Source organism: Mauremys mutica, chromosome 1 (assembly GCF_020497125.1).
Source record: "Mauremys mutica isolate MM-2020 ecotype Southern chromosome 1, ASM2049712v1, whole genome shotgun sequence".
Classification (NCBI taxonomy): Eukaryota; Metazoa; Chordata; order Testudines; family Geoemydidae; genus Mauremys; species Mauremys mutica.
This window is the reverse complement of record NC_059072.1, coordinates 10,754,751-10,782,553: the sequence shown is the minus strand read 5'-3', so window position 1 is coordinate 10,782,553 and position 27,803 is coordinate 10,754,751. Positions and strand designations below refer to the sequence as shown.

Here is a 27,803-nt window from a genome sequence, read left to right as displayed (position 1 = left end):
GGCTTTGGATGGATGTAACAGTGCTATAGCCTCTTGCAAATGTTCACTGGTTGATTTGGGAAGAGAAATTCCAAATTTGGACCGTGAGTGGGAAAGGAGGAGTTGAGTGGGAAGTTGGAGAGTGATGCAGCATTACCTCTAATGGATATTATTGGGCGCAGGGAGAGTCTTTTCCTGTATATTTTTACAATATGTAGCACAGTGGAATCCTGATCTTGATTTGAGCTCTTGGGGTGCTACTACAATATAATTACCTTGACATGCCAGGCCACTGCCCTCTCCATTCAGATCTGTCCTCCAGTACCCATTGCAATGCCTGCAAGAAATGACATTTTAAAAGAAAAAAAAATCTAATTTGGTTTGTTTACCTTCTCTCTGATCACTTTACTTGTATGTCGTTGTTATATTTGTGTTGTGGGAGCACCACAGTCATGACAGGGCCCCATTGTGCTGTACAGGCACAGAGGGGAAAAATGATGGCCCCTTTCCCAAAGAGCTTACAATCTAAGTATAAGACGAGACAGTAGGTGGTTACAGACATGGGAGCACAAAGAATAAGACATTACTGCTTTCTCCCCTGTTTGTTTTTAGTCTTTAGATTGTAATCTGTGAGGCACAGATCATTTCCCTGTGCAGTGTCTAGCACATTTTTGGTGCTACCATAGTACTAAAAATAAGGATTGTTCACATCTCAGATGCATGGTAGAAAAATATCTACTATACAAGCTGATATTCCATCAGTCTTTTGTTTAACTCAGATACACAGACGTTTCCTCTCCCGTCTTTTGCATGCAAAACTCATCTTGATCAGAGTACAGATATTTGATATTTAGAAAAGCAGCCTAATGGAAGCAGCACGCAACCTTGAAGAGTTGCCTTGCTCCTTTGTCATTGAAGACCAGCAGCTTTAACTTGGACATTTGCTATTTTATGTGTTTATTTGGTCTGCTTGAGAGTTCTGAGGGAGCAAGTGAGAATGTAGGGTTCCTTGCCTGGGACGAGTTTGTTCCTATTCTTATATGTAGTTTTAACTCTTTTGTACCATCTTAGAATTAAGACTTTTAGTGATCTTTAATCATGTCAGACAGAACGATAAGGCTGCCAGTGAGCCTTTCTGGACACAGAGGTTGGAATGCTGCATCAGACTTGCAGACCTTGTCCTGGAATACTGTCTGACTCTCAATTGTATCTTAAATATCTGAAGAATTGAGTGAAAATGAGGTTTGCCACTCCCTGCACTTCTGTATTGTAACTTGTATTATCAGAATAGCACCACTGGGAATGGATCAATTTTATCTTCTCTCCCTCTGTCTCACAAATCATTGTGAGATCGAATTGTTTCCCTACAGTGGCTGCACGTGAAGCTTCCTTTTACCTTTTTGTTCTTGTAGGGGACACGTTACCTTTTTTACTGTTTTAATGTTAAATTGACTAGATTACCGAGATGTGTCCATTGGAATTGGAGCCTCATTGCATTAGACAGTCTTCAAACACTTAGCCTGGTCTACACTACAGCGTTAGGTCGAATTTAGCCACGTTAGATCGATTTAAAAATGACTGCGTCCACACAACCAACCCTGTTCCGTTGACCTAAAGGGCTCTTAAAATCGACTTCTGTACTCCTCCCCGATGAGGGGAGTAGCGCTAAAATTGACCTTGCTGGGTTGAATTTGGGGTAGTGCGGCTGCAAATCGACGGTATTGGCCTCCGGGAGACCATTGTCCATTGTGACCGCTCTGGACAGCACTTTGAACTCTGATGCACTAGCCAGGTACATAGGAAAAGCCCTGGGAACTTTTGAATTTCATTTCCTCTTTGGTCAGTGTAGCGAACTTAGCAGCACTCAGCAGCACAGGTGACCATGCAGTCCCCCCCAGAATCGTAGAGCGTAGAATGTTTCTACACTCCCCCTATCATCTCCGTCCCTGAGGTTATCACAGATTAGAAGGCGAAAAAAACCACACTCGTGATGACATGTTTTCCAAGCTCATGCAGTCCTCCCATACTGATAGGGCACAGCTTAATGCATGGAGGCATTCAGTGGCAGAGGCCAGGAAAGAATTAAGTGAGCGCGATGCTGAGGCTAATGGGGGAGCAAACGGACATGATGAAGCATCTCATGGAGCTGGAGGAAAGCAGTCAAGAGCACAGACCCCTGCTGCATCCACTGTATAACTGCCTGCCCTCCTCCCCATGTTCCATAGCCTCCTCACCCAGATGCCCAAGAACGCGGGGGGAGGCTCTGGGCACCCAGCCACGGCACTTCACTCCAGAGGATGGCCAAGCAACAGAAGGCTGTCATTCAAACAGTTTGATTTTTAGTGTGGCTTCAATAAGCAATGTGACCTTGTCCTTCCCTCCTCTCCCACCCCACCCGGGCTACCTTGTCTGTTATCTCACTTTTTAAAATTAATAAAGAAAGAATGCATGGATTCAAAACAATAATTACTTCATTTCGAAGGAGGGAGGGTGGTTGGCTTACAGGGAATTAAAATCAACAAAGAGGGGTGGGTTTGCATCCAGGAGAAATGCACACAAGTGTCACACCGAAGCCTGGCCAGTCATAACTTGTTTTCAAAGCCTCTCTGATGTGCAGCGTGCCTTGCTGTGCTCTTCTAATTGCCCTGGTGTCTGGCTGCTCAAAATTGGATGCCAGGCGATTTGCCTCAACCTCCCACCCTGCCTTAAATGTCTCCCCCTTACTCTCTCAGATATTATGGAGCACACAGCAAAAAGCAATAACAATGGGAATGTTGGTTGCGCTGAGGTCTGACCAACAGTGCTAGCGAGCTTTTAAACATCCAAAGGCACATTCTACCACCATTCTGCACTTGCTTAGCCTATAGTTGAACTGCTCCTTACTACTGTCCAGCCTTCATGAGCCATGGGAGCAAGGGGTAGGCTGGGGTAGGTGCGACCGCGCGGTGCTGCCAGCTGGGAGAGCAGCCTGAGGCAAAAGCCTCCAGCTCGAAACAGCAGCGGTGAGCTGACTGGGCTCCATGCTTGCTGTGCTATGGCATCTGCACGGATAACCCAGGAAAAAAGGCACAAAACAATTGTCTGCTGTTGCTTTTATGGAGGGAGGGGCGACTGATAACATGTACCCAAAACCACCTGCAACAATGTTTTTGCCCCATCAGACATTGGGAGCTTAACCTAGAATTCCAATGGGCGGCGGAGACTACGGGAACTGTGGAATAGCTACCCACAGTGCACCGCTCTGTAAGTCGATGCTAGCCACGATAGTGAGGATGCACTCCACCGAGTTAATGTTCTTAGTGTGGACGTATGCAATTGACTGTAAAATTGATTTCTAAAAATCGACTTCTATAAAATCAACCTAATTTCGTAGTGTAGACATACCCAGAGGAACGTGTGATCCCCGTCTTGACTAGCTAGTCCATTTACTTAAAATGGGGGATACTAGTATTGTGTTTTCTAGAGGTAAACTGAAAGTTTCAAAGTGCATCCTCTTTACCTATAAGTACATGTTGCCTAAGCCAAGACTAAGAGGGTCAGTATCGCCATCAGACTACTCCAAATACATTCATCAGACTTGTCCTCTCTCTCAAGTCTTGGATCCTGTTGAAATGTTTTCACTGCAATCATAGGCCTAGTAGCTGTATGTGTAAATGTGGTTAGGGAAAACAGATACTGTGATTGCTCTGAACAGCCAATGCAGCATAATCATCATTTACCAACTGTTAACACACTGTGGTATTAAAAATATTGTGGTATTTTGTTATGATGTGAACAGAGATAAATGCAGTATGGCAGAAACTGTGAATGTAATAAAAGTTGATGACTTAATGGCAAGCCGAACATCATGGAGGATGTCACAGATACCCAATTTGATGGTGGAATAGTGCACATATATAAAGGGGACTAGGAAGTGAAACTGTTGCTGCAAAATTGAGTTACTTTGGATTTGTGGTGAAGGATAGAAATACATGTTACTTAAACCTTGGAAGAATAGTTGCAAACATTAGAAGAAACCCATTTAAAAAAAAACAACCCATGAATCTCTTGGCGGCAGATAAATTTGTATTTGGAAACACCACTGTCCTAAAAAAATCCTCTAATAAATAAATTACAGTACATAAATTGTGCTGGCAATACAATAAATAATAAAAGATGTTTGGTTTTATTTTGTGCATCTGCTAAAAAGCCAGTAGAAAGGGAAGGAATGTCAGTCATTCTGGACTGGGTAATGGTGTAGCCTTTATCGCTGAGCTGGAATGTAGTTATGCAGTAAGAATAAAAGCAAATTTGACATTATGTACATTTATCTCTTCATTGCCGCTTGTAAGCACTGAGGTGCTTACAGTTGGCATTTACTTTATGATGATATTTCACTCCTTTTGAATGCTTGCAAGATTATTTCATTTTATCAGGTTTTCTTAAGGTAGATAAAAAGGTTTAGCTTTCATTAGATTTATTCAGGTTTGCTATTAAACTTCAACTGCCGCAACAAAGCCTTCATAGGCAGGCATGACATTTTGGCAGAGACCCAATAGGATACGTGGTCTGTGCCAAATCTTTTATTTTTTTCGGCTATCAATGAAGCTGTTGTGGTAATGTGGGTTTTGTGAACTGTGAGAATTTATGAGCACAAAGGGACTTGCTCTTCGCAGGGAACATTGGGAGCCCTGAGCCCAAGAGGAAGGGTAATTAAAGTTAATGAACCAGGATAACCTTTTCATGGTGGTGCCCACTAGCACAATTATAGACAAGGGTCAATAGCCATTTAAATTCTATATCACATTTTTAACTGTGCTGTTTAATTGGTACCGGATTGAAAGTTGGCAGACAGTTGTTATAGTAAACTAGTGCATAATTTTTTAAGTAGTACTTTAAGTGAATACTTAAAGGGTTTTGAAAGATGCCTACTATTTCCCCCCCCCCCCCGGAAACACTCTTAAATTTTGAGAAAAATAAATTTGAACTCTAGTTCACTAATCAATTTGCTTTTTGGTATTAAACTCAAAAGAAATTTTGATAAGATCTGAGACTTCAAAGCTACCAAGCCAGTACACTAGATGCTTCCTACTCTTTTTATCAGAGTATGGAGATTCTTTTTCACTTCTCCTTTGTGCAGAGGCTCTCTCTCACACACATTGTTATATCTGAGCATGACTGCCTGGGACACCTGTTGGAGACCATTATGTTGGTCATTAATTGGTGGGTGGGGTCATAGGTTTAATATGCCTCATACGCTGACATTTAACTCTTGATGGGTAGCAAGCTCTGGAGGAATGGGCTTGGAACTTGAAGTCATGGAATTTTCTGGCTCTGCTACTAGCTTGTTTGTGTGGCTTTCCTCACTTGTCAAAAAATCTCAGAGCACTTCATAAATTGTCAGTACCTCACTGTTAAGGGAAGCATATCTGTTTTACAAAAGGGCAGACTAAGCTAGAACTTTTGTAACTGAGTCAGTGTCGAATAGCAAGCCTGCCAGATCTTAGAATAGAACCCAGTTTCAGGTTCTAGTTGATAGCCTGCACCACATCCCATACAAAATCCCAACACCTTGTTGAACAAGCTGTACTTATTCACAGTACCCTGAACATGAATATTGGTTGAATATTTTTGTCCTTTTTTTCAGTACTTTTACAGTGAAATATTGGATTTGATTCTCCCTTCTGAGATAGAGATAGACATTATAAATAAAATTTGAATAGCCTAGAAAATTGGCTGTATATCTAAGGGGACTGCGTCAAGCCACTCTGAAAACCTAAATTATTAGATAAACCACCTCCTTTCCATTGCTCCTTCAATTATCAGGTGAGAGAGAATTGCATTCAGAAAGGAACTGGCTTGAAATTAGTACCAGTTTCCATGTCCACTGACTTACAAATTGATCAATTTGCACTGCCTTTTCATCCTAGGTAGATCATAAGTATGTTTTAAGATCATGCCTCTTCAAGGCACTCAAATTAACTGATTTTGTGTTTTTTAAAATCCATGTATGTTCTTTCATTTTTTATAGAAACTGTTTATTTGTTTGGTGGCTGGGATGGGACTCAGGATCTGGCTGACTTCTGGGCATACAGTGTGAAGGAAAACCAGTGGACCTGTATATCTAGAGATACTGAAAAAGAGGTAAGTTCCCCCAAACACTCATATTACTAGTATCTGATTAAATGTGTCCTCTGTTACAGTTACAAAATTCGTCATGCTTCTGTAATACTCGTGTTAGAATGTTGCGTGCATTAAGATTCAGATTTCAGACTCTGAAGTTCTACCTGACTTTTGAAGTGCTTATATTGGGAGAATGTGAAATAAAGTGGCTTCTCAGTCTCAAATACTTTTCAGAGTAGAGGAGGGAAGAGGTTGTTTTATTTGTCAATAGCAGAATAACCCACAAGTTAGAGACACAAGATGGGTGAGGTAATATCTTGTATTGGATCAACTTCTGTTGATGAGAGAAGCAAGTTTTCCAATTACACAGATCTTTTGTTAAGGTCTGGGAAAGGTACTCAAGTGTCACAGCTAAATAAACAGATAGTTTAGCATAAGTAGTTAGCATATATGCTAAAGGACCATTCAAGGTGATGTGGCCTGTTAACACCTCTTTAGTCACAGGACAGAAAGGGGGGTTGATAGGCTACAGATTGTTGTAACCATCTGTAAATCCAGGGTCTTTAAATTCAAAATCATGGTTTTAATAAGATCCCAGGCTTATCTTTTGAAAGTGTTGTGCAGGTTTCATTTGAGGATGACATAAAGGTCAGATATAAAGTGATTGCTTTGTGAAAAGTGTTCACCCAGAGGTGATGGGTGTTTGTCTTTTATCATGTTCCTATGCGAGTTGATTCGAGAGCATAGAGAGAGTCTGATTTCACCCACATAGTTGTTGTTGGGGCATTTAGTGGACTGCATGAGGTACACCACGTGTTGTGATAGGCATGTGTAGGACCTATGGATCTTGAAAAGTGTGTTCGGAGGGGATGTTGATCTTTGTGCAGTGGAGATATGTCTGTGGGTTTTGTATCTGTTCTGGCAGGGTCTGGTCCCATTTTGAGCTGGTGTGTCCTGGTCTGTGGAGAGCTTGCTTTTGATGATGAGGTTGGGAGTTGTTTGTGTAGATTGCCACGGACTCGCAGGGGCGAAAGAAAATGCAGGCCTGTTATTTACCAGGCTGCACATGGCAACAGACTATATTGGTAAGGGATGCAAGGAGAGTGTGGGTCACGATGCAAACTGCAGACACACACACACACTAAACTTAATCAATGTAAAGTTTTATTGGGGATAATTACACGGGGTAAGGGAGCAGCGTATGATTAGCTAATAGAGTTAATGAAACTTAAAACACACAATGACTAAAATATCTACTAACAATATTTATAAACAAAGATGCAGCATTTAGTAATAACTGATACTTACAAATACAAACCAACGCATAACGACCAGCAAACGTAGAAGCTCTGTTTGAAACACAAGAGCTGAGAGAGAGGCTTCGAGGTGATCAGGCTCGGTTACGGGTATACACAGGATTCGTTTTTCTTTCTCCTCTCCCTGCCTGCACATGGCAGGCAGGCCATAAAGTACCAACTATGACATCATAGAAGTGTCATAGGGGACGGGGCCCAAAACCTGTTTGTGTTCGTTTCTGATTGGCACAAGCGAAGTTTACACCATGTAGGGGAGCAGGTGCCTTAAAGTCTGGCTTCGCCCCCAAAAGGTGAGGAAATGCATATTAGTTTAGAATGCGTTCAACACTGAATGACAAAAGAAGAGGCCAGGGCAATACTGGTATGGGCAAGTTTTACAGGATGCAGACAGGAACTCATCTCAACAGTTTGAAGGCCAGAAAGGTGGGTGAGGGTGGGGTTTCAGGAAAGATTTCTTTCAGGATAGGGTCCCCATTGAATATTGGCTGTAGTTGTTAGATGATATCCGTATGGGTTCCAGTGTGGGGTGGAAGATGAGAACTAAGGGTGGGCGCTCGGATGGGATTTTGTCTGTATTGAAGCAGGTTCTCTCAGGGTATGTCTACACTACAAAATTAGGTCGAATTTATAGAAGTTGTTTTTTTAGAAATCATTTTTATACAGTCGATAGTGTGTCCCCACACAAAATGCTCTGAGTGCATTAAGTTGGCGGTCTGCGTCCACAGTACCGAGGCTAGCATCGACTTCTGGAGTGTTGCACTGTGGGTAGCTAACTCACAGTTCCCGCAGTCTCTGCCACCCATTGTTAATTCTGGGTTGAGAGCCCAATGCCTGATGGGGCAAAAACAGTGTCAGGGGTGGTTCTGGGTACATGTCGTCAGGCCCCCCTCTCCCTCCCTCCCTCCTCTGTGAAAACAACGGCAGACAATCATTTCGCGCCTTTTTTCCTGGGTTACCTGAGCAGACGTCATACCACGGCAAGCATGGAGCCCACTCAGCTCACCGTCACCGTACGTCTCCTGGGAGCTGGCAGACGTGGGACTGCATTGCTACGCAGCAGCAGCCCATTGCCTTTTGGCAGCAGACGGTGCATTATGATTGGTAGCCATCGTCATATTCCTGGGTGCTCTTTTAGCTGACCTCCCTGAGATCGGTCGGGGCGCCTGGGCAGACAAGGGAGTGACTCAGCCAGGTCATTCCCATCTTCTGCCGAGCACTCAGGAGATGACGATGGCTAGCAGTCATACTGCACCATCTTCTGGTGAGCAGCCAGGAAATGATGATGGCTGGCAATTGTAATGCACCGTCTGCTGCCAGCCTGCGATGTAAAAGATAGATGGATCAAAACAAGAAATTGACCCGATTTGTTTTGTGAAATCAAGGGCCTGCTAAACCCAGGGTTTTGAGTTCAGTCCTTGAGGGGGCCATTGTGTGACAGTTTGTGTTTCTCCTTGATGCAAAGCCACCCCTTTTGTTGATTTTAATTCCCTGTAAGCCATGTCGTCAGTCGCCCCTCCCTCTGTCAGAGCAACGGCAGACAATTGTTTCGCGCAAAACCAGGCGAGGGGGTGACAGCAGAGCAGTGACGAGAGGGGCATGGTCATAGACTTCTCACAAAGTATGGGCTGGGCAATGTGCCCCGGCAGTGTGCACATCATGCTCATGAGCTCTGCAAACACGCTGGCCATACAGGAAATGAAATTCAAAAGTTCGCTCCCTTTTCCTGTCTACCTGACCAGTGCATCTGAGTTGAGAGTGCTGTCCAGAGCGGTCACAATGGAGCACTCTGGGATAGCTCCCGGAGGCCAATACCATTGAATTGCATCCACACTATCCCAAATTTGACTTGGCAAGGCCGATTTCAGCGCTAATCCCCTCGTCGGAGGTGGAGTAAAGAAATCAATTTAAAGTGTCCTTTAAGTTTAAAAAAAAAAAAAAAAAAGGTGGGGGGGGGCTTCGTTGTGTGGACGGGTCCAGGGTTAAATTGAGGTAATGCTGCTAAATTCGACCTAAAGCCATAGTGTAGACCAGGCTTCAGGGTATTTGGGTGGCTCCTTCAATGTTACAATCTGCTTCTCTGGTGGAGTGTTCTCGTTTGGTAAAGGTAGTTTTGAGTATGTTTAGGTGTATATCCTGGACTTTCTCCTCAGAGCATATTCTGTGATATCTGAGTGCTTGGCTGTAGATAAGAGTTCTTGGTCTGTTTTTAGGGTGGTTACTGGGTCTGTGAAGGTAGGTGATCTGAGGGATTTTTTCGTATATAGTTCTCAGTAAGGTTCCATTCTTGAAGCTGATCGTGGTGTCCAGGAATTTGATGCTGGTGTTGGAGTGTTCCAGAGAAGAGTTTAATGCACGGGTGGTGGTTGCTGAAGTTGTGAAAATCTGTGAGGAAGTTTGTCATCTGTCCAGTGGATGAAAACATCATTGATGTATTATAGTGTGTGTGTGTGTGTGTGTGTATATGATTTTGTGGTCCTTTTGTCTAGAAATTCTTCTTCATACAAAAAGATAGAATTCAGCAGGTAGCATGTGTGGAAATAATTTGACAGCACTGAACAAGCAGTCTGCCTAATGTCACATTAGAATACTGGTTCTCAAGCTACATCAGTACAGAAATAAATTATTTCCTTCAGCTTCTCTCAGCTATAGAAATAAAACGGACACTTGGAAATTGAACCCAAATAAAAGGGAGGAGTGCCAGAGGCTTTGGAATCCTAAGAGCTTTAGTGTTTTTGCTTGTACCATGACCTTCAGCCTGTTTTGCTTTATATTTGATGCATGAAGCTTTTGGAGCTGCTGCAGTTTGGGCTAGTAGGAAGCAACAAAAAGCTTTATAGATTCATAGTTCAAGGCCAGAAGGGACCTTTAGATCATCTAGTTTGACTTCCTGTATATCACAGGCTATTACCTTTCACCCAGTTACCCTGTACTAAACCCAAGTATTTGCGTTTAGATAAAGTGTATCTTCCAGAAAGGCATCCATTTGTTGATTGGAAGACATCAAGAGATGGAGAATCCACCACTTCCCTTGTTTGTTTGTTCCAATGGCTAAAAATGCATGCCTTGTTTCTAATGTGAGTTTGTTTGTCTCTAACTTCCAGCCATTGTTTTTGTCTTTTCTAAAAATCCCTTTAGCCCAGTATTTTCTGCAGGTGATGGTTCTTATGCACTGTAATGAAGTCACCTCTGTTGTCTTTTTGATAATCTAAACAGATTGCATTTTTTTGTAAATCTTCTGCTGTAAGGCATTTTTTTCCAGCGATGAAATCAATTTCGTGGCTCTCAGTTGGACTCTTTACAATTTTTAAACATATTTTTAAAAAATATGAACACCAGAACTGTACATAGTACTCTAGTATCCGTCTCACCACCTCCCTACTCGCAACTTCTTGTTTATACATCCAAGGATCACATAAGCTCTGTTTGCCATAGCATTGCTCTGAGAGCTCCTGTTGAGAAGCTTGCCCATTATAACTCCTAAATCCTTTTCAGAGTCATTGTTGTCCAGGATACAGCCCCCCATTCTGTAGTTATGGCCTGCAGTCCTTGTTTGTACAGGTATAACTTCCCATTTGTCCATACTGAAATGCGTTACTTCTGGTGCATCATGGTTCGCATACTTGTGCAACCCAACTGAAGATAATGAAGTTTCACAGGCATCTGCATAAATACCAGGCGGGATTGGTGAATATCTCCCCCACACCCCGCCGCCAAAAAAACCCCAAACTTTTGGTGGGCTGTAAAGGGGAGGGTGTGAAAGCAGTAGAGGGGGCAGAGAAGAGATTCAGAAGTTGTTTTTGCAGTAGTGCTCAGCATTCTAATTCTCCCCTCTTTCCTCCTGCTGGCTGCTGATTAGCTATTAATAGCTCAATAGGCAGGATACAGTTGCTGCCTTGTGCTGTGGGAAGGAAGGGATGAGTGGAAAGTAGGCCATGTCCTCTTGCTGGACAAATAGGAGCCCATAGCTCTGGTTCATGCTTGCACTGGGCTCAGTTCCTTCTTTGTTTGGCCACCATTCCCGCCAGCTTTGAGCATCTGCAGGGCAGGAGGGGCCTGGCTGGAAAATGATAGAAGCTGCCACCCTAGCCAGTGCTCCTCCACTTCCCCTTTCTCGCCTTAACGGGCGAGGCAGGAGGAGCTATGAGGGGCACTGATATGGAGGAGGAGGACAGCTATGGATGATGGACACTAGGTGGTGACAAGGTACTAAGGGATAGTTATGGGAGGACAGTCCCTAGGAAACCGTTGAGATGACAGACACTAGCGGTGCTGGGGGGCAGCTATTGAGGAAAGGGAAAACAGGGCAGAATATAGAAGAGGGAAAGGAGACAGGTGCAAAAAACAGTTTGAGGAGAAAAGTAAGGGTTTGGCGATGAGGAGCAGAGAATCAGGTAAATTTTGAGGAAAGGGGGAGACTGGGGGAGTGTAAGGAGGATGGATCTTGGAAAGGAGTGACTGGTTTTTGAGGGGATAATCAGAAGTAAGAGGAGAACAAATGGCTTGGGGGAGAGAGGAGACATTAGGGTAGTTTTATGGGGAAATCTGGGAAGACTTCACAAAGTCTTGAGGGGAATTTGAGGCAGAGAGAGGTTTACAGTGTGTGGGGCTTTTATTGATTATTGAAATGGGGCATATTCAGAGTTCAAATATACTATACTGTCAGTATATACTATATATTATATGTACTTACACGCTAATAATGCCCTTCTTTCTTATGAGCTCTGGGTAAAACGAGTGAAAAATGGAAAGGTTAGAATCTCAACTGAATAGGTACGCTAAAGAAAACACTCCAGATATTCCTCTAACAAGAAGGTCAGAATATTCATAAACAAGTCGCTATAAGGAATAGTCGGACATGGAATTGCTGAAAATATTCAAAGAGATCCCAAGAGAACTTCTTTTCTCTTCAAATTGTAGTATGTATGTATTTTATTTCTATGCCTTTAGTGCTTATTAATTTGGCACTTGTTAGCTATTCACACTAAATAATTAAACTGTTACGCTAAAATATGAGCAGAATGCAATAAACATATCCCCATTTATCCAGTATAATCTCAAGGGTAATATAAAGTAACCAGTTCTAAGACAAAGAGGTGTAACTATAGGGGAGACGGTAGTGGTCCATATATTTTAGGTTGCCTAGTGTTTTTTATGAAAGATTGTATTTTTTTATTTAAATTTTTTTTTAAGAAGCTGTATTGGCTCAGTTGTTTGCAGCAGTCCTTTGAAATTCATTAGTGAGAGAGCCGTCAGGCTAGAGAAATGCCTTTTAAATTCCATTCATGTTTAGCTGAGTTACAAACTGAAAATTGTTTTCTATGGCTGACGCAGTCAGCAAAATTTGGGCGCCTGGACAAAATAACAGAACATAATGTTTTAAAGCATTAGACCCACACAGGAACACAGCAGCAGCAGATGATGCTGTGCTCAGAATTTGGGGAGTAGACAAGCAAGCTGTTGCCAGAGCAGCTGAAGCAGAGTGGAGTGAGCAGGGCTGAGCTAACTACCCCTCTTCCTATCATGGATTCAGTGCATGGACCCAATGGCTCATCTTCCCACTCTGAGAGTACCATGTGGAGGCAGATCCCTCCATCTCCGGGGAGCCCCTGATCACCACCTAGACCCAGCATCCATTCCCTCTTTTACTTCTCCCCCTGTAACAGGCTTCTCTGCATATATGGTAACTTGACAAACATGTTACCTCATGAGGAAAATATGTGAATTTAAAGAAGCCTTATCATGGGTCTTGCGTTGAACTGTGGTGAGTGTTTGTAGGCAGTGTACTCAATTGACGATATAATTAGCAGCCATACAATGTTTAACATTAATACATTTTTAAGTTGAGATTTTTCAAACCTTCCTAGGGAGTCAGGGCACCCAGTACCCATTAATTTTAATGGAAGTCTGATACCCAAATCCTCTCAGATTTTCAAAGTTTTCTAGTCTTAGAGTCTGTATTATCACATCTGTCATTTTATCCTCATTCCCTCAATATCCAGTTAATTCTTTCATTAAGTATCAATATGTTACTTGGTCTCTAGTTTTACTATCAATTGATAAGTATGAAATGTTTCTTGTTTTTGCGTTTGCTTAGAAACTGGCACTGTAACGAATAACTTTCAAATATCAGATTTTAGTTTTCCTGGAAGAGGTCATACATGAATTTAGTGAAAGTAATTAGAGGCGAAAATCTTTGGCTCATTGGGTAGCTGTATGAAAGACTGCAGTTGCTGTAAGCTGATCATTATCTAAAGTTTATAAATTTTCTCTTCCTGGAAATCCCAAAGCCTCTGAATTGGGTCAGAACGCTGAAGTTTTTTTGGGAGTCCCAGTGGCTCTGTTAAGTAAATCAGCAAACTGAATACAATGATAGTTTGTTTTTGATATTTTATCAATAGTACCATAATTCCTGCAATAATTTATTTGTATTACAGTAGCTTCTAGAGACCCCAACTGATATCAGAGCTCCACTGTCATAAATGCTGTACTGTCACAAAGAATAAAATCCTACGTTTACAGTCTTAATAGACAAGACAGGAAAAGGGTAAGAGAAAGGGATGCAATGTATAAGCAAACGACTGAGAACTGAGGCTCAGAGGAACTAAGTGATTTACTGAGAATTGCACAGGAAGTCTGCAGCAAAGTGAGCAACTGAACCCAGATCTCTGGGCTTCTTGCCTAGTACCTTAACCATAAGAACATCATTCCTCAGCAGGGTCCTGATTTTAGCAAGATTTTTAGGCACACGCCTAACTCTAAGCATGGGAATAGGCTTATTGGAGATGACAAAGGTGGTGGTAATCCCTTTCTCCCAACCTTTGTCTTACTTTTCCATTTAGATAGTAAGATCTTTGGGACAAGGATTTTCTCGTGCTATGACTTTGTACAGTGCCTAGCACAAAGGGGCCTTATAGACAGCTGCAGCTTTGTGCTATCTGACAGATTTAATGTAATCTTTTAAAATCTAGAAATCCTGTTCACACACATTTGTGGTATCTGTCACCATGGGCACAATACCAACTTTTATAAGAGAAAAGTTCATAGTCATGCTGCTCACAGTATATGGGAAAGTAACCTATCCCTAATATTAGCCTTTCTATCTTTTTTTCAAGCATGTCAAATTAGAGTTACTGTGATTGTGAGTTTTTAATTGTTAAGGTGCATTAAACTTGTGTAGGCATTTTTGTAGACTTTAAATCTAAATAAACAAAATAATTTAATAATCTAGTATTACTTCTATTGCAGTTTGCACACACATACCTCAATTAGTATCAGGTGCCTGTTATGCTAGATACCACACCAACACACAGGGAGAGATGGTCACTGCCCCAGAGAGTTGGCAGTGTATTCCTGCAAACATGCATGTGAATACCTTTTTACACACACGAGTTACTCATGCATGCAATTGTTTGCAAGATCAGGGCCTAATTTTATTATTGCCCTTGCTTATTTTTTATTTACTTGTAACCTCTATGGTGGTTTCTGGTAACCCCTCCCTGTTTTATAAACCCCTCCCTGTTTTCTAACCCTCCAACATTGAAGAAAAGCTCACGCCTGCTTCTTCCAGCCCAAACAAGTACCTAGAGCTATTCACTTCCACTCCACTGCTCTCCATCACTTTGCACTTACAATTCCCACTTCTGACCGTGATAAAACTGCATAATAGCATTCCAGACTTCAGGCACTTTCAAAATGCCAAATGTCCAAAATAAGCATCTTTCCACTGAAACATGGAGAGTTTCACAGCAGCTTCACAGAGAAGAGAATTCTTAAATAAATGTGTTATGCATCATGCCGTGAAGGGTCCCAAACCTTGGTCCTGGGAGATCTTGAGAAGGAACCGGTTCTCCACACGGATCACCCGTCTTCTGAGAGGGCTCAATCATTTGTGTCTAGGCTAAGGTTGCATACTCAAGTGGCATAAAAGATATGTCGTAGCATAAGTTATGACATGCTAAATTGAGAGCCACTCTTTTATGTTTGTAACACCACATGTGGCATGTGTAATTGCTCTGAAAAGCTTGTCTTTTAACAGAGACCACTTTTTTAGTTGTATCTTACAGTTTGTTCCTGATGAGGCACCACAGAATAGTAGTCTTGTTCCAGTTCTCTGACCTTATTTGGAAGATCACTTACCAGTTTATCTTAAGGATTCTGCAATAAACTGAAACTCCTCCCCATGATGGTTTTAAATGCCTCCTAGTGCAGAGCAGTAGACCCTTGGATTTCTTTTAAAAGTATTATAGCATTTTCAACTGGCTATTTTAGGCAATTTTTAAGAGGGGAACAGGTCTTGCCAGTTTCTGCTAGAGGGGAATCTTAGTATGTTAACTTTAGGATTGATAGGCACTTGTTCTGAGTAGTGGCAGGTGCCAAAGGCTATTTTCCTTGTTATGTGTGTGCACAGTTGATGAGAACAAATTTCTTCAGCACCATAAGTGGTCTATAAGCCAATGTGAAGACTAACAAAAGTCAACCAGACTAAACACTGCTTGCCTGTCGGGGAAAGTATCTCCAAACAGCATTCAGATATGTCTGTAAAGTTTGTCATCTTTGCATTTCTTCTCACCTAGTAGAGGCTTTGTGTTGGACTCATGCAACAACTAAAATTGCACAGATTACAGTGAGATTTGACAGAAGTAACATTAATAGCAATTCCAATTTGGTAAAATGGAGGAACCATTGATTTTCAGAGCTGTAGACAGATACTAAGCTAATTTGTTGAAATGTACCTTCAATTTAACAATATTCTTTCTCAATCTCTTGTGACTTTGCTGGCAGGATAGGGTATAATTGTGTATTAAGATTATTATACTCAGTTCGTGGTTAGTGAGGTATTAAAGTTCCAGCCAACTCAGTTTCTTAAGTCTGTTGGCATCTCCCTATAGCAAATGCTGCTTGAAAGAGCATTGCATCCCCCCCGCCCCCCCCGCAAGGCTTTTAGGCTTTGAAAGAGCTCCAGTATGTTTAATAGGGCTTAATCCATGAATGTTCCATGGCAAGCATGTGATTTGGTTAGACACCGTAAGAAGTAACAGGGCCAAGAGGCTTGAATTTAATGTTGGGAGCCATGAACTCCTGAGTTCTAATCCTAGTACTGTGCTGACTTGCTGTGTGATTTCACTGCTCTTCACATCTTCCCAATCGGTAAAATAACACTTATTCATAACATTCTTGTGATTTTGGCTTAGTTACACATGCAAACTGTGTAGAAAAATGGAAGTGCTATGAGCATCCTCTCTGCTCAGTGCATTCCTCCTTGGGAAATTCCCCTTTCTCTTGTCATTGATAGTTATTCCCCAGACCCTCCCTCTCCTACATTCTTGCCCTACAATGTCTTCTGTTTATATATGTAAATTTTTCAGCTCCTGAGGGCAGAGGATATATTTTGCCTTCTGTGAACTGTCATGGTCATTTACACCTCTGTTAAATGTTTAATCACTTTTGCAGTTTATTAACTCGCTTTATTTATTACAGTTTATTAACTGTAGTACCTGTTAAAACATCTTTTTTCTTTGAGAGGAGGGGTGGTATTGCATGGACGTTAGAGGTGGAAAAGCATCTGTTAGATCAGTGGATCTCGACCAGGGGTCCAGGGCCCCCTGGAGGGCCGCGAGCAGGTTTCAGGGGGTCCGCCAAGCAGGGCCAGTGTTGGACTTGCTGGGGCCCAGGGCAGAAAGCCAAAGTCCCACTGTATTGTATGGGGCTGGAGCCCAGTGCCCTGAGCTCTGCCACCTGGGGCTGAAGCAGAAGGCTGAGCAACATAGCTTCACTGTGGCGTGGGGACAATTGCCCCGCTTGCTACCCCTTAATGCCGGCCCTGGCTTATATATGCAGAAAACCAGTTATTGTGGCTCAGGTGGGCCGTGGGGTTTTTGTAGTTTTGTTTCGGGGGGGGGGGGAGGGCAAAGAAAGACAGAAGGTTGAGAACCCCTGTATTAGATCATCCAATCTACCTCATCTCTTTCTTGACTTGTTTTAGAAATGGATGTTTCTAATCTTCATAGGGTTTTGCATTTTTCGTACATGATTCATCATGCTGTAAGTTAGTTAGGCTATGGCCAGTTACTTCACTTTGAGTTGAAGTATAATCTGATTTACCTCAAGGATGGTGGTGGTTTTCTTTTGTTTCCCCCTCCCCCAAGTCTGGTTCTTCGGTGTGTCTTGTCTCCTCCTGTTTCAGATAGAGCAGGCAAAGGGGTAATTGCCATGATCATTAGAACTTTATCTTTACAGTGGTAAATAAGTTAATTGTTCCCAAAGGAAATTATTAAATGAAAATGTGTCTAGATTTTTATTCAGGGAGCAGGACTTTGTGATATTTTATTCGTTTGCTGTTATGGTAAGGCTTGTTCGAAGTGGTATTTTGTTCTTGATGGTGCTGATGATCACAGTGGTTCTGATGTTTACTGGAGTGAGTTAGAAACTTCTGAGCAGTTTCTGAGACAACAGTCTCCTGAGTGCAAAAGTTTAATGCTTTAAGTTGATAGCTCCATTGTTCCAGTGCAATGTATCTGTCATGGAAGGGCATGATCATGCTTGGTGAGGGTAACTTGTGTAACAGTGCTTTGAAGATGAGGATTGAAACCTTGAATTTCACCTGATGTTCCATAGAGAGCTAGTGAAGAAAGTGAAACACTGGAGTGATATGTTCTTGATAGCCTGTATGACTGAGCAGATGGGTTACTTTGATATGAGACAAGTGATCTAGAGTCTTCTTGTCACCTTCCATTTTTAGGTTCTAAACTGATGTTTTTGGAACCAGATTAGGGATCTTACATTTCTGTTCACTTTTTAGGGTTATCTGCAATGAAACTTGCAGTTATTTGATTTATTTTAATTATTTGTTTAGATTTCAAAATTGATGCCTACCCAAAGCTCTAGGCATGTTAACGTAATCATATAATAAACACAATTAGATTAAACCTCAGCAGCATTAAAATCAGTTCCACAGGAATTTGGTCAGCCAGCCAGCTACTTTTCATCTAGAAAATGTACCATCAGCCGTCTCCAAAAGCTCCATCAAACCTATATTTTGCAGCATGCCTGGAAGGTTGCCAGATTGGGGCTATTTCAGACTATTGTGAGGAGAGCACGTTCCAGAGTCTGAGCCCTCATGGAGAAACCTTGCCTGCCAGTCTTTCTTATTTACAATGAGAGGCTCTAGCTTGAGCACCCATGCTGACCACAGCTGTGGTAGTATGGCACGGGAGAGAGGCAGTCCCAGGCCATATAGGGCTTCGTAGGTCATAACAAAAACCTTAAACTCCACTCAGTGAGCAGCAAGTGCACATACTGCAGCCCAGGTGTCATTTGTTTCCAGCAAGATGCCCCACTTTATGTAAGTGAACTGCCGTGTTCTGCACTGTCACTTTCCAAATGGCTTAAGTTGTAATCCCATGTAGAGTTTATTGCAGTAGACTAATCTTGAGGGAACAAAAGCATGGATAACAGAGGCAAGGTCCACATCTGAAAGAAAAGCTAGCAGCCTCCTAGCCCGATGCAGATGGTAAAAAGCTGACTGAGTCACAGCCCCCCTGGCAGTGTTGGACAATCATATCACTCCTTAAATTTCTAGACACTATTAACTAATGGTGGATATGCTCCTTCAGTCCACAGAGGGTGATGTTACCTCCTCCGGCGGCATATCCCAACTGGCCATCATCACCTCAGACTTGTCTGTTTTGAGCCTCAGCCACTCACTCTTCTCCAAGCCCCAGCATCAGTTAGATAGTGTCTGAGGTGCTGAACTGCGTTACCTAAATCAGATGATAGAGACATACAGTTGGGTGTCATCAGTCTATTCAAAACTCGAAACCCTGTGCCTGCTTACTCAGGGCTGCCCGGGGGGAGGGCAAGTGGGGCAATTTGCCCTGGACCCCACAGGGGCCCCCCACGAGAATATAATATTCTATAGTATTGCAACTTTTTTTTATGGAAGAGGCCCCCGAAATTGCTTTGCCCCAGACCCCCTGAATCCTCTGGGCGGCCCTGTGCTTATTAAACTTTCTACTGGCCCCATATACATATTGAACATTAGAGTTGACAGAACGGGACCCGGTAACACCCCACACTTGAGAGCTCTTTGAGTGGAAGAGCAGTTGCCTACAACTACACATTGAGCTCTCCTTCAGAAGAAAACTAAGTTGCTGAACATCAGCCCCTCCAGAGTCTACAGGTGAGTTAGTGACACCTCATGATTAAGGCTATGATTTAGTCACAGATATTTTTACTAAAAAGTCCATGGACAGGTCATGTGCAAAAATAAAAAAATCATGCCCCTTGAACTGTTCATGACTTATACTAAAAATACCTGTGATTAAATCTGAGGGGGGGGGGTAGAAGGGGTCACTGCTGGGGGTGAGTATCAGAGGGGTGCTGCTGGGGGAGGTTGGGGGGAGCTGCTGGGGGGGATGCCTGAGGCCAGGGGCACCAGCTGCCCGGGGCCACGGACTGTGGCTGCTCTGGCTGGCCGGGGGCCACAGCTGGTGTGGCTGTCCCTGGGGCCACCTGAGCTCTGGCCCCTGCAGAAGTCATGGAGGTCGTGGAAAGTCATGACACGGAGCCCTACTCATGGTAATGAAAACAGCTGATGGATTTAATACCAGCATTGGACATCTTTGTGCATTGCCAGGAGATCATTGGCCAATGCAGTCTCTGTGTTATTGCCAGGTCTGTACTCCGATTTGACAAGAGTCAGAGATCAAATGCATCTGGGTATTATTTCACAACCTTCTCAGCAGTCTTACCCAGAAAGCAAGATGTGATACTTTTTGATGATTAGTGAGAGCAATGGCTTTTTAAGGAAAGACCTCGTTATTGCTTCCTTCAAAGCAGCAGGCAACCTACCTTCTTTCTGAGAGGCATTGACAATCTCTACAAATAAAGTACTGTGGGCAAGTACTTCCTCACTGGCGAGGAAGGACATGGATCCAAAGTGCAGGTGGTGGGATAAAGTTCTTCCAACACCTCCAGTGTCTCATGGAACATCACTGGTTGAAACTCTGGAGAAGAGAAGGCCCTTGTTCCCTCAAGACCTTACTCTGCTATCACGGAAACAGACAGCCAATCCCTAAATGATCAATCTTGTCCACACAAAAAGCGGACAATTTCTTCAGTGGGAGGGACTCAGATCAGCTACTGAATGGAGATAATCTGGTAAATCTGGACTATCACCTGAAACAAATTTGCTATCTGAGATTTCGCAGATGCTATGATGGAGGAAAAGGTTTTTCTTTGTCTCCTACACAGCCACATTGTAAGAGTTTAAAAAGTCTTTATGCTGCAACCAATCAGCCTTGGCCTTCTACTTTCAGTGCTCTAGCTGTCTTCATCTGTTGCAGATCATCTGCAAATCAGGGTAACCTGTGAAAATGAAGCTGGCCAAGACGGCACCCCATCAATGATAGACAAAAGGGGAGTATTATGTGTATCCTACCAACCCAATAAAGGAGTGGTCTGTTTGTGGAACATGATTCTTCCTCAGCTCTCTAGAGTGTTTCTGGTTCCATTAATCTTTCAGAGCAGATAATCAAAACAAGCCTCTTGCCCCAATAGGAGGGATGAGCCCCAGCCTCAAAATGCAGGATAAAATGGTTGGTCCATGATACAGATTTAGGATCCAGTTGCCTAACCTTCACTCCAAGTCCAAAAACTAGTTCCAAAATGTGACCAGCCATATGAATTGGGTCCGTACCTATCTGGGATAGCCCCATGGTCGTCATGGTGGCCAGGAAATCCTGAGCTGCCTTAAAAGATTCTCAAAGTTGCTGAGAACCATCAATCTGTACATTCTAATGCCACTGTAATGAGGAATTTCATTGGCTTACGAAGTGACTTGGTAGTGCCATGGGGCAAGTGATACACACATACCAGCCCCATGTTAATCTCATCCTCTGACTCTCATGTCAGTTGAAACACTGTATTAGATCCAGTTTTGGAGAAGAACTCCTACATTTAAGGCTTGCTGCGGTCAACATGGTCACACCTCCTTTCCACTGAATTCCCTCTCCCTCCTCCCTGTGGTTTATGACGACAGCTATGCTAAAACTGTCCAAGCAGCAGCATCTGCCGAAGTTTGTGTAATGTACACAAAGTCAGGGAGGGGGTCTCATCTTTTAATAAATGATAGATGGTTGGTTAATTTCCCACCATCCAATCATTAATTGTGAACTGAAGGCCAAGTTCCTTGTCTCCTGACAACTTGACCTCCTGAGGTGAAACCAAAGGAACAGAAATTAAACCTCCTTACAAATTTTATTACCTGGTCTCTCCTTGCCAGCTATAACAGAGATTGAGAATTCAACGTCCCCACAACCATACCACCCAGCCTCGGGCTTCCATATTCCCACTACAGTAACTCCTCATTTAACGTTTGTAGTTATGTTCCTGAAAAATGTGACTTTAAGTGAAACGATGTTAAACAAATCCAATTTCCCCATAAGAATTAACGTAAATAGGGGGCTTAAGTTCCAGGGCAGCTTCCCCTACTCTGCAAGCACCAGGGCTCAACCCTCAGCCCACCCACTCCACCCCTTCCCCCAAGCCTCCACCCTTGACCCGCATCTTCTCCCCCCCCATCTCCTCTCCCTTTACTTCACACGCTGCGTCCTGGCTCCTCTCCCCTCCCTTCCAAGTGCTGCAAGTCAGCTGGCTTGCCACGTTCGGGAGGGAGGGGGAGCCTGCGTGCTGCATCCTCCCTCCTTTTCCCCCTGCCTCCAAAACGCCGCAAGCCAGCTGATTTACACCGGCAGGAGGCAGAGGAGGGAGAGGGGAGACATGCTGAGTTCTCGCTCTTCCCCCCTCCCTCTTGCTCAGGGCAATCGGCTGGCTTGTGGCATTTAGGAGGCAGGAGAGAGGGGGAAGGAGCAAGGACCTCCTGCCCTGGGCAATCAGCTGGCTTGCCATGTTCGGGAGGCAGGGGAGGGAGGGGGAGCCTGTGCGCCGAGTCCTTGCCCTCTCCCCCCCCGCCTCCAAAACACCCCAAGCCAGCTGATTGCTGCGGGCAGGAGGCGGGGGGAGGAGGGGAAAGGTGCTGATCCGCGGGGTCTGCCAGCGGGCGGGAGGCGTAGGGAGGCTGCCAGCTGTGGAGAAAGCAGGCGGCCAAATAATGTAAGAGTGGAGCATTGCACAACTTTAAATGAGCATGTTCCCTAATTGATAAGCAACGTAACAACGAAACAACATTGAGCGGGATCACTTTAAGTGAGGAGTTACTGTAGATGGCAGTGTTTTCTCACCCTCTGTGACACTTGACGGTGGCAATCGAATGCATGCAGTTGGTTGGCTGGGTAGTGACCCCTAGAGTTGGTTAGAAAAGGTATCTTAAAGAAAAACCACACCCTTGCTAATCCAGTACCCACTCACTGTCACACATTGAAGGGACATTCTCCCCTTACAATGCGCTCGTGCGCGCACTCTCTCTCTTTGTTCTGAGAGAGTGTCTCCCTCATTTCTACAGTTGTCTTTCTCCTCCCCATGATCACACTGCCACTGTGGCTATATGGTGAGAACATCACAATGATTGCTCACATGCTTGGTCCCTAACCTGCCAGTCTAACTGCCATGGAACTAACAGGGCAAAGTGCTGTACAGTATTGTTGGAATTGGATCTGGGCAAATGGCTTATAGCAGATTATTAAACATGTCCTAATTTTTGTTAATAGGTTGTGATTGTTTGTATAGGTTGCAATTGTTCTCATTTTCCACAGGGTTCTAATTTCACCTAGTAAATGATTCTTGGTTTGGAGGTGATTTGTAAGCATTTTGTTGCAATATTCAAAAATATGGGACATATAGATTCCAAGGCCAAAAGGGACCATTGTGATGGTCTAGTCTGACCTCCTGTGTAATACAAGCCATAGAACTTTCCCAAATTAATTCTTAGAGAATATCTCTTTAGAAAAAAAATCCAATCTTCACTCAAAAATTGCCAGTGATGGCGAATCTACCAGGACTCTTGATAAATTGTTCCAATGGTTAATTTCTCTCACTGGTAAAAATGTATACCTTATATCCCGTATGATTTTGTCTACCATCAACTTCCAGCCATTTGGTCATGTTATATCTTCGTTGGATTGAAGAACCCATTATTAAATATTTGTTCCCAGTGTAGGTACTTATAGATTGTAATCAAATCACTCAACCTTCTTTTTGTTAAGCTAAATAGATTGAGCTCCTTAAATCTATCACTATAAGACATGTTTCCAATCCTTTAATTATTCTTGTGGCTCTTCTCTGAACCCTTTCCAACTTATCAACATCCTTCTTGAACTGTAGATTGTCTTCACTTCTGAGTTAACTCAGATTCTTAGCTGGTTATTACCCCTAACCCTCCTGTTAATTTAATTCTAGCAAATATTATTGTATAAAACACATTTGCTCAGCTGTACTGGATCAGTCCTTCACTACCTCCTGGGAGATGGAAAAAGATGGCCCTAGTAGGACTTTGTCTTTAGTGTAATCTATGAGCAGTGATGTCATTTGTATTATACTCCTGCGGGAATTGTACACCACTGCCCATGCACATTATTTTTTTTGCAGAAAATAACTTTGGTTGGAGAGTTACTGCAGTTCTGCCTTTTGGCACCAGGGGCTGCTGTGGCGCTAGAACAGAGCAGCCCCAGCTGCCGATAGGGAAGAGAAGACGCTGCCTTCCTTCAGCGCCCTGCGGTGCGGCAGGGCAGGAGACCAGAGAAATGAGGGGACAGACAGTGTGGGGCACATGGGGCAGGTTGCGGGGGGTGGTGTCACAGACTGGGCTTCATAAGGGTTATTGGGGGAGGACAGACTGGGGCAGGGGCTGAATGGGAGTGGAGGCACAGGGCCACTTGGGGAGGGGGTGCAGGGACATACGGGTGCAGGCCAGGGGGTGGGGTGGCTGAGGGGAGTGCAGGGCCACAGGAGGAAGATCGTGGCTGAATGGGGGCAGAGAGATATGGGGAAGGGGTGCAGGGACACACAGGGATGATGGGAGGGGGCTGGCTGAAGTAGTGCAGAGCCACATGGGGAAGGTGCGGTACCTGAGTGGGGGCAGAGAGACGCATGGGTGCAGGAGGGGGGTGCTGGGCCACCTGGGGACGGGCGAGTGCAAGGTCACATGGGGGAAGAGAGGTGACTGAGTGAAGGCACAGGGACACATCGGGACGGGGGAGGGGTCAGGGCAACAGGAAGTAGCTAAGTGGGATGCAGGGCTACATGGGAATGGGGGAGTCGGTGTCGGGGTGGAGGGACACATGGGGATGGGGGCAAGGGGTGCAAGGACACATGGGGACGGGGCAGATGTGCCTGATTGAATGTACAAGGCCAGGGTCTGCATGAAGGAGGCTCCCTAACAATCCTTCCCTTCCCTCCAAAAAAAACCTGTTCCATATTTCTCCCACCAACACCCAACAACGATCCAGGTTTACTCCCAGGCTCTTTCCTTCTCCATCAGCTCCTCCATTACCCCTGACTCCCCTGTATTGTTGCAGACATATTTGCTGACAGGTATTTTGAAATAAATTTACCAAAATAATGAAACTGCTGTGATTATATTGTGTTGTTTTTGACAAATATATGCAGAATTTTAAAAAAATTTGCGCAGAATTCCCCCAGGAGTAGTATTGGAGTATAACTGAGACTATAAATCATTCATTCCTACTTTGAATATTCAAAAGAAACTTCAGTATGTACACAGAATAAAAAAGTCTAATAGGTTCTCTTGTATCATACTAACTGCTTTCCTCTGTTTTTTTAAATTTTTATCTTAAATCATAGAGCTGCTAAACAAATCATAACTGCATGCTAAAAGCTGCCTCTGACTTTAATCCTGTTCCTGTATGTCTGAGTCAGATGCCCGGAAAGGACTTTAGCTGTGACTAAACCTATTTATTTGCATATGAGAGTACTTGTAAGTATATCAGTCAGAGCCAAAGTACTGCATTTGCTGCCTGAATGAAGAATATTTCTTCGTCCTTTCCCCCTCACTTGTGACTAGATGCGTCAGTGGACAATTATCTGCAAAAATTGTACTTGTTTTCTTTTTGTACCTGAATCTAAAAAAATCCCCAAATGGTTTGTGGAAATGGCATCGAAGCATTCTTTCCAAAGGAGTATGTAGAGAGAACCTTAAATGTCACAAATTTTAGCCAGACTTCTTGTTTACATGCTACTTCACAGCCCTTTTTATACCACAAGATCATAGCTTAGAGTACCTCTAAAACTACAGTACTTGAAATTTTTTTTTAAAAGTCCAGGTGGACAAAAGCACCTTGTGGGTGAAATCATTATAGGTATTGAACTGTTGCAAAAGGATGTCACGTGTTTGATTGCTTACGTTCATATCTGTGGCATGTTTGCAAAGTTCATGTTTGTGGCTGTAACGAGGGTAACTTCCAAGTTCAAAACAAACTTGGCTGAATTCTTGTCTTACACTTTTATAAAACCACTTAAAACATAAGTTACTCCTGACTTACACCATTGTAACAGACCAGAATCTTCCCTATGTATCCATTGTGTTTATTTTGTAGTTTGGCCTTGTGGGCTAATAGAAGTGCTCTATGCTGCAATATGGATGCACCAGCATCAATTCTTCTGCTAGGTCTTTAGCATCCTTGGCTTCAAGGGGCTTGAAATAGCTTCTGAGCTGAGTGGGATGGTGTCATGAATGTACAGGATCTGTGGTATGCCCTGGCCTGCAGATAACTTCAAGGGGCAGTCCCAGGAAACTATGTCTACACTATGAGCTGGTGGTGTGATTCCCCAGCTCATGTACACATACTCAAACTAGCTCTCATTGATCTAGCAAGTATGAGTAATAAATAGCATTGTAGGCATGGAGCAGCAGTACAGTTTCTGTGCCAAATATGAACCTGCCTGAAACCAGTGGGTATGTACTCAGCATGGCTAAGCCGTGCCTTTGCTGCCCCTACACATTCTACTGCGGTTACACTGCTATTTATACTTGCGTTAGCCTTATGAGACCTAGCACAAGTATATGTACGCAAGCAGGGAAATCACACCCCTAGCTTGTAGTGTAGACATAGCCTTAGTGTGCCATACCCCCAAGGGATCGCAGTCTTGCACTAAGTGAGGCTGCAGCACCTCACTACCTCAGAGACTGAGCTTCTATGCTCCAACACTCCTTGTTCAGAGACTCTTACCCCCTTCAAGGATCAATGCACTTCAGCAAATATCTGCAGAAACTCTATGCAGGCCTTTCGAAACAGAGTAGGATTTATTAGTCAACTGGACTGAAGCATCAGGAAGTCCTTAGGTTAGCATAGAGAAGCAAAGGTGAACACAGTGTTCAGACTGGCCAACGCCACGGCTCCGCCAAGCTGCTGCAGAATCCATCTTCTTTGTCTCTGTCAGTCAGTCTCAGATGAGACCTGCTGTGTCTCCATGAGGCCAGTTCTGATCACAGCGTGCGGTTGGTCGCCTCTTGGTCCATTGTTCTTCTGCTATGGAGCCATGCTGAATTCACATGTTCACCTGCTGGGAGCCTTCAGTTGTTGAGTATCCATTGCTCAATCATTGGGTTCCCATTATCTTTCCAGATCCTCCAGTGATACGTGTTGGTTCCGGCCAGTCCTTGAGGACTATCTGGGTTCATATCACCCCAGATAGTTATGTAACACAAACCACTCATGTCTCCTGCCCCAAGAGCAGCATTTTAATCCTTCTGCACCCACGCAGTGTCAAGGTCGTAGGTACAGAGTTATAAACGTAGTTCATAAAAAAATTACAGAAAATTCCCACATTCGTCACACATGGGAGCTCGTTTTATAATGGTAGCTAGTCCTGCTGAATCTGGAATAGCATTGACTGGCCTAGAAGGAAGTAAAGTCCTTTTTGACCAAAATTGTTGTCTTGGATCAATCTTGCATTGTATAAGCATTGTGGGGCAGCAGTGTCCTAATTTTTGACTCGTTACAACATGTTAAACACTAACAATATTTTTGTAAAGCAGAATAAATTTGGATGAAGGTAGCATCATCAAGAATAGTATGCACTCCTCTTTTCTGAGGATTTCACTTGTGGATGGTTTATCCATTCTAGTCCCCAGGGGAAAAAAAATTATACTTCTGTGTCTTTATGAATTGTAATCTGTTAAGGGAAATGGAGAACAATGAATTTCTGCAGCTGAGTGCAGACAGGTGGGAGTATTTGTGGAATCACAGCCTGCTCTTGGAAATACAGGCAGAGTTGATTTATTTTTTTTAAATGTCCTCATCCTAGTTCGCTTCAGGACAAGAGTGTTTATCTCATGATGCTTATTTCTGAACTTTATACTGGAGACAGTGTTCACATTCCATTCAGTCTTTTTTAAAGCTCCTAAAAGGGATAAATGGTCAGCTGTTTGTTTCCTCCTCCCCCCCCCCCCCGATTTTTAAACAATGTCCAGACCTGCTCCTGAGGTTTCTC

The 27,803-nt window shown here is 43.5% G+C and overlaps 1 protein-coding gene across 6 annotated transcripts in view; it reads left to right on the top strand.

The window, feature by feature from the left end:
- Nucleotides 1-27,803, top strand: part of MKLN1 (muskelin 1) — a 169,585-nt gene that overhangs the window by 95,892 nt on the left and 45,890 nt on the right. For all 6 annotated transcript variants that reach the window (XM_045028871.1, XM_045028886.1, XM_045028878.1 and 3 more), the window contains one exon: nt 5,990-6,102. In XM_045028871.1, coding sequence (XP_044884806.1) covers nt 5,990-6,102 — 113 coding nt within the window. The remainder of the gene's footprint in view (nt 1-5,989; nt 6,103-27,803) is intronic.